The sequence below is a fragment of the Natator depressus genome, chromosome 8 (genome assembly GCF_965152275.1).
Source record: "Natator depressus isolate rNatDep1 chromosome 8, rNatDep2.hap1, whole genome shotgun sequence".
In the NCBI taxonomy this organism is placed as follows: Eukaryota; Metazoa; Chordata; order Testudines; family Cheloniidae; genus Natator; species Natator depressus.
The window spans coordinates 11,627,431-11,635,139 of NC_134241.1; the positions used below are offsets into that span (position 1 = coordinate 11,627,431).

The 7,709-nt window shown below is 40.4% G+C and overlaps 1 protein-coding gene across 4 annotated transcripts in view; it reads left to right on the plus strand.

The window, feature by feature from the left end:
• MACROH2A1 (macroH2A.1 histone) overlaps positions 1-5,924 on the plus strand; it is a 77,229-nt gene extending 71,305 nt beyond the window's left edge. For all 4 annotated transcript variants that reach the window (XM_074960432.1, XM_074960434.1, XM_074960433.1 and 1 more), the window contains exon 9: positions 5,259-5,924. In XM_074960432.1, the coding sequence (XP_074816533.1) occupies positions 5,259-5,424 (166 nt within the window). In that variant the 3' untranslated portion in view covers positions 5,425-5,924. The remainder of the gene's footprint in view (positions 1-5,258) is intronic.
• Positions 5,925-7,709: the final 1,785 nt, after the last annotated feature.

Here is a 7,709-nt window from a genome sequence, read left to right on the forward strand (position 1 = left end):
CTAGATAAATTAATGGAGGATAGGTCCATCAATGGCTATTAGCCAGGATGGGCAGGAATGGTGTCCCTAGCCTCTGCTTGCCAGAAGCTTGGAATGAGCGACGGGATGGATCACTTGATGATTACCTATTCTGTTCATTCTCTCTGGGGCACCTGGCATTGGCCACAGTCAGAAGACGGGACACCGGCCTAGATGGACCCTTGGTCTGACCCAGTAGGGCCATTCTTAGGTTCTTAAGTATATTTTTTTTCTCAACTGGATGACTTACAGAAGCCATTGTTACAAGGAGTGTATTGCTGTTGAATAGAATGAAATCCCAAATAATCATTTCATTCATATTCAGTTGTGAGCCTGTCTGACTTACGGACAAGATTTTGGGGTATATTCTCTTGGTATGTGCATGTAATTCTCACTGAAGCCAATGAGAACGTTGGGGATTGCAGCCTTTAGAACACGAGAGAGATAAATACTTAGCTGTTTTCTTTAATTAAAGTGGGGAAGGGGAATGTAATTAATTTCTATGAAGGAGAATATATTCGTTCTGTCTCTACTGTTGTTTTGTAAAGTAAAAGGTTTTTGTTTTTTTTTTAAATAAATAAAGCTTTTAAGGACAACAGACGCCAAAGGCCGCACATGCACACAGCTGTTCTGGTACAGACATCTGCCAAACAGACATCACCCAATAAACCCACGTAAACAGCTTCATTCTCTTTTATGGCTGAGGAATGGGATTATGTGTGGGCAGTTACAATAAATCATTTTGTACTTCAGGGGGGAAATAAAATGGCTTGCTTGTAGCAGTCAGATGCTCAGCTACAGCCAGCCTCCAGAGAGCACAAGTCAGGGGGTGCTGTGCAAAGGGGCTTAAAGCTCACTGTAGCATGGCCCTGGGGAGAACCATGAGGGAGAGAAGTTCACTAGAGGTTCAGTGTGAATACAAAGTCACCCCCTCTGCATGGGGTTTTATTCCAGGACCTCTGACTTTAAATCTGTCTTGACACCAGTTTGGCAAAAATCTCAAACTGCAGGTTTACAAGAATTAATCTCAAAATACAAATAGTGCAAAGCTATACAAGTAATTCCTGTTTTCCCTGAAAGCCCCTAAGCTGGTCTCTGGTCAGCACCTCACTCCCCAGGTCTCTTTGCTCTTTCTAACATGTTGACCCTAAATAAACTCCCTTGCATCTAGTCAGCTTGCAGACGTGAATGCCTCCCTGGTGGTGGTGGTTTATTTGTATTACCACAGCACTTACAAGCTCCAGTCACGGACCCGGACCCATGCTACGTACCGCACAAACACCAAACAAAACAACAGTACCTGCCCCCAAGAGTTTAAATCTAAATAGAGTTTACAATCTAATCCTGGAGCCCTCTTAATCCTGGGAATTAAGCCCCCAGAGCTCTGCCTGTGTTCTCTTTTGGCATCTGATTGGGACACCATTGGGGTGGGGTGCAGCAGGATCCCGGGGGCGTGCCAAAAATTGTACACTCTATCACACTCCTTTGCTCCTGGTGCTAGTCTGCATAAGTCCCCCTACTGTACCCCTGTAATAGAAACAGACTGAAGTCCTCTCTAATTTATATCCGTCTGAAACATCCACAAGGGACCAGAGAGGGAGCTGGGGAGTGATGGCGTACAGGGGCATACTGGCCGGATGCCTTTTTTTTTTTTTTTTTTGCAAAGCCAGCATCTGGGTAAGTTGTATAAGAGCTCCTATGACCGCTTGTGCACCACCATTGGGTTGTTCCTATATAGGGATGCGCCTCACTAGGACAGCTAAACTAGCTTGAGGAAACCTGTTCTGATAAGAGGGGAACAGCATGGGCAATTTCATGTCAGGTTTGAAATATCCCAGGCTTACTACAGGCAGCTTGTCCAATATCCCATTATGTACAGCACAACCACACAGTGTCGGTTAGAATATGTTTTATGATAAGGTATTCTGTGTAATATGTAGTAAGTGGCACAGGCAGCTGCCTTCTGGCTTTGCTGCTGCTGCTTCTTCCAGCATATAATAAGAGGAAGAATAAAACAGTATTTATTGGCCAGATTCAATGCAGGTATAATCCAATGCTAAGAGAGGTAGCACCTGTTAATGCCAGGGGTGAATTTGGCCCTATATCTTCAAAGTGCTGGACAAACACTATCTGATTCCCAACACTCTTGTGCAGTTTGTAAGTAAGAAATAGTATTCCCCTGCATTACTAGTAGGTGAGTAGCTCAGTAACTCCAATACTACGATAAGGCTTGGAAGGATTAGTTTTTTATCGGTAAATATCGATAACCTTCGATTTCACCCTAGACACACAAGCTGACAAAAAACATTTCCATTGATGGTAATTGAAATTTATAGATAGGCGGAATAAGAAAAATGCTGCTTGAGAACTTATTAGAGTTTGGTTGAAGGCTAGTTACTTTGTTTATTTTGACACATGATGTTGACAATTTGTGTTTTAAGTTATAAAACTTAAACTGTTTGAATTTCAACATCTACCATCATTAAATAATTATTGTCTGACCATCGTCCCCCATCATTTCCTGCAACTGTGAACATTTGAATCCATAATAATTGGAAAAAAATGCCTAAAAATAAACATGGATATTATCAATTGAAATTATAAAAAAAAAATCAAAATCTAATTCTGCCAAGCCTAACTATGATGTAAGCATTCTCTTTGCTTAAATGCAAGAGTGGCTTTAAAAAAAATAAAAACTTCCCTTTACTATGTAAAACTTTCTTGGGGGGAAAAAACAACCTTGTTTCCTTAGGGCCTGATTCTATTCTCATTAAAGATAATGGCAAAATTTTTAATGGTACGGGTTTTTGACCCTTTCCTAATATTTTCCAAAAGGCAAAAGCAATTTAAAAACCTAAATCATTGAAAGTCAACAGATAAAATTTTCAAAATTGCCCACTGTCTTTTTCCATGTACCGAGTACTGTTGTTCCCTATAATGCATCTCTTGTACGACAGAAAGCAGCCTCTGTGGCTACTAGTCACTCACGTTCCACATTGTGCATTCTTATTTTTATTCCAGTGCCGCTTAGAGGCCAGTATCAATGTCCCAAAGCTCTGATGTGCTAAGCACTATGCAGACGCAGAGCAAGAGACTTGTCTAAATAGACCACGATGGCTAAAGGCGGGGAAGAGAAGTGGGTACAGAGAGGTGAGGTGACTTGCCCAGTGGGCACCCTGCGTGTCAGTGGCAGAACCACCCTGGATTCTCAGTCCAGTGGCCTCTCCGCTACATATGCTGCCTCCCGACAGTCCATCTATCCTCTCTTAGCAACCACAGTAAATGCGGGCCTTATAACAACCAAAGTGCCTCAACCTTTAATCTGCCTGTCAGGAAAGGTAGTAATGCACCTGTAGACGCTTTTCCCAGAAGTGGCAATAACTTCACAGTGGCAGCTGTGGGGCTGACAGGAATGAGAGGAGGCCCAGATGTTTCTCTGAAACCAAACTGTCAGAATGAGGGAAACCCTAACTTTTGTGCTCAAAGGCCCATGCTCCCTCCAGCAGTGTTGTGGGCCCACCCACACCTTTCCAGTGATCGGGATAGGACAGATTACCCCCATAATCACCGAGGCCCACGGCCTGCCATAATCTGTTCTGCCTCCCCCTTTTGTGGTCATGAATAGGGTTTCTTTGGCTTTACAGCTATAGGAAACTCCTGCAGTCTCTCTGGTTCCAGTGGAGAAGGGTAAAAAGATGCTGAGATAGGAGGTGGAGAGTTCTTTTTGCAAGCTCTCATTCCTCCAAAGCTGTACCCCAGCTCGAAGGTATGCTGGGGAGTTGGCTCTTTGCAACAGATCAGTGTTTCTGCAACGTGCGTTGACCTGTTGTGTAGCCAGCCTATGTGGCCTTCCAAATCTGTAGAGCCCAGAAGGTCAAAGAGACATTCTCCTGGGTTGGGTCAACTGTTTCCAGTGGAGCTTAAAATGTGAGTGGCTTTTTGTGTATATTTCCCAATAACAAGATGTGCAAAAGACTTGTCACATATAGTCAGCCAACATTCAGATCTGTTATCTGACTGCTGCAATGTAACTAGGTGGTTGCATTTTTTTTTTTTTTTTTTTTTTTTTTGGAGACAGGAGATTTTACAAGATTTTTACAGAGCCAAATGGCTTTCATAAAATAGATTGGGTTGAGCTGGAATCCAGATATATGGAAGAAGATGTGACCTGGAGTGGCGCAAAACATTTGTTTGAAATCTGTAGGAAAATTCTAGTGTAAAAGTATTGAACACCTGTGGCGGGTCAGTATAATATTTACAGTTTCCTGTGTCATGTAAATCTTTAAAAATACTTCCTCCATCCCATTCAGCTCCTTTCTTTACTTCTTCATTTCTTCTGTCACCTGTCTCATCTGATTAATCCAGCTGCTGCATAATTACTATGCACAACTGTGTTTACATTAGGAGACTGTGGACCAAATTCAACAAACTTGATGCAGAAGGTTCAAATTACCTTGGCTGCAGCCAGCCAAGCCCCTTTTGCCTATCAGAGAGTGACCCAACTAGAGAATGGTTTTGCTGCTGTTTTCTGAAACCTGAGCATCTTCAGCCCTCCTACTACGGTAATTATAAAATTTAGGAGACGAGATACGAGGTAATGTTTAATTTAGGTGAGCAAGTCTCTCACATTTATGCCCTTCTCCCACTATGTAACTTACATGGCTTTAACTCTGAATTTCAGAGAGGCCTCATTAGGTCTCCTAGTTGGCAGGCAAAAAGTATCTTAAGTATCCTTTATACCACTTAAACATCACTCTGTGAAATTCTCACAAAGGATTGGGAGTCACAGCTACAGGGTTCTATTCCTGGACCTGCAAATATCTTTATACACAAACAGCTTTGCTCAAGTCCTTTGGCATCTGTGTGACTCAGTGTACCCATCTGTTAAATGGAGATAATAAATAACTTTTTCACTGGGGCCTTGTGAGACTTAATTCATTAAGGGTTAGGGTGTAGAGAGATTCAAGATCTTTGGATGAAAGTTCAAAGGATTATTGTTTTAGGAGTATTTTCCTCCACAAATTTTTTTTAATTACTGGTGCATTTCAGCTCTATGTCTAAATAGCTAAAAAAGTGTTAAAACCTAAATTCCATTTGGAACTCACACACTGTTACTCTGGAGTTTTAATTACTACACTACATAAAAGAGACTTCCTAGATATTGTTTGCAAGTTGCAAGGCTAGTCTATTGAAAGCTTTCTGTGCAAGTCTCCTTTTCTTTTCTTTTTTCTTTCCCCTAGAAATGGCTTCCCGAAGCAAACTGCTGCCCAGCTGATCCTGAAAGCCATCTCCAGCTACTTTGTGTCGACAATGTCCTCTTCAATCAAGACAGTGTACTTCGTGCTCTTTGACAGTGAGAGTATAGGGATTTATGTGCAGGAAATGGCCAAGCTAGATGCCAACTAAGCCTAGAAAGCTACAATACCAGCCCTCCTACCTATTCTCTCCCCCTGCCCATCCCCAGTCCTTAACTCATTGTGAGGCAGAGCTCCCCTTATTTTAAATTTCGCTCATATAGGGGAATAAAGTTTTTTTTGTTTTGTTGGTTTTCTTTGGGTGGTTTTTTACTTTCTAAACTGTTTTTATGTTGGCACTGATGATAGTTGGCATTACTGCTGTTAATGCACTGTATTCCAGGCATCGTCTGATTTTTAGTGTAATCTAGGAGATTTTATAATTTTATTTTAATGAAGTATTGATTGATGCAGAAAGTTGTTAGCAGTCTGTAGTCTTTTACTTGTGGAAGAAACCGGCAGACCCTATTTTGTAACTGTGTTGTGGTGCTTTATCAATACATCGCGTGGCGTTCCTTTCATTTTTTAAAAAAAAAGAACACATGCTACAAAACTAATTTGTTTGTCTTAATGATGAATCTGGGGGAAAAACAAAACAAAAAAACCTCTGTTGTCCTTAATTATATTTGCAATTTGGAATTTGTGTGAATTGATTTAGTAAAATGTTTGAACTGTTACAGTTGGTGTGTTTGAATTATTTTTTAATCCTTTGTTTGATACACCTCAGTGGTTTGGGGGGATGGAATGGATGATAAAATGCACTGGGCTTCCATCCAGATTCCAAACCAGAATACTTAAAACCTGGTGCCCAGAGGTGCTGAACACCCACAGTTCCCATTGACTTAACTGCACTGGTGAGCGTGCCGCACTTTGGAAAAGGAGGCCTTTGTAAATTGAAATAAGTGGTCTCATTTTCTGGTAGGTGCTTAGCTTGAAATTCCATGGACATTTAGTTATCACTGATATTTCAATCAAAACGTGATGTTATAATTTTTGAAGCCCTCCCACACTGTTCCCATGTGTTTTGAAGGTAGGCGGATAATTTGTTAATCATTGGTACTTGATTATAAAAATCTATCTATAGGATCCAGATTAGTTCCAGAGAGCTAATAGTAGCCTGTTTTATATAAAGGGGTTTGTGTTTCCCAAATACAAATGAATCCTTGTATTATTAGCCCAGTTTGCATTTGGCTGCCATGTTGTTCTCACAGCCCAAATCAGATCTGTGTAAATACAGTCTTACTTTACAGCAGTCACTGGTTTGTACTTTGGGGGTGAGGGGGAAGTTTCAAAAGATATAGGAAACCTACACTATATTTCATAGGACTGCTATCCCTTGGTCAAAAGTTTTTCCTTTGAAACCTTGTGCTCATTTTGTCTGTCTTCTAGACAGAAAATGTATGTTTATGCTTGTTCAGCAAATTATATTTGCTGATGAAACAGATTCCTTCAGATTCATTCTGGCCCAATCCAAAAGCCCATTGATAGAATGACTGTTACTGACTTCGGCAAACTCAGAATCCAATCCTGGTCAGAATTTGATTGAGTAATTATCAGATATGTCTGATTTATGGTCACGTGACCTCTGTTGAGATTGCTTGTCACGGTGTGCTTGTAATTCCGATTATATAGAAGTGTTACAAAGTGCAGGAAAAATAGATAAGTGTTCAAATAAGAAATAATTAAGCAATAACAGCCTCAGTGGGGCTGTTTGTGATTTTTGGGGGAGAGGGGTGTGGAGGGAGGGAATAAAGTAGATAATTTGAGCCAGAGAGAGAGAGAGATTTGAAAGTTTAGTTGTCTCTTATCTTTCCTTAAGAGTGTCATGCCACACATTCTTAAAGGAAAAAGATTGAAACTGGAAGTGAAAAAAATCACTTAGAATGGTATAGGATTTAAATAAAATGTTTTAGTTATACTGCAGTGACATTAGTTCTAATCACTCTGAATTCTAGAACTGCATTTTGCACAAACTCCACTAGATGTCACTAAAAGGATTGAAAAATAAGTAAAAGCATAAAATACATTTGATTTAGATGTTTTGCTGCAGAGGAGTAAGCTGAATTTGTCAGTGTGGTTTGCATGGACTTTAGGTATATCTGTGACTTCCCTTAACACGGATGGGATGTATACATCAAAACTTGTGTGCACCGTGCTATTTACAGCATCCACAGTCTTTTCTTTGCAGTTTATAATCTAGTGTAATGTTTAACACCATAATTGTTGAATGATTTTGGAGCAAATGTCATTTCCAAAGGGTCACTGAAAAACACAAATGTTTTCATTCAGCACATCCAACTTCAATTACAATTCAGATAGTTTCAAAACTGCTTAAAATACCTCTCCCCTGTCCCCCCAGCAAAAAAAAAGTGTTGAACCAATATATACGATTACTTC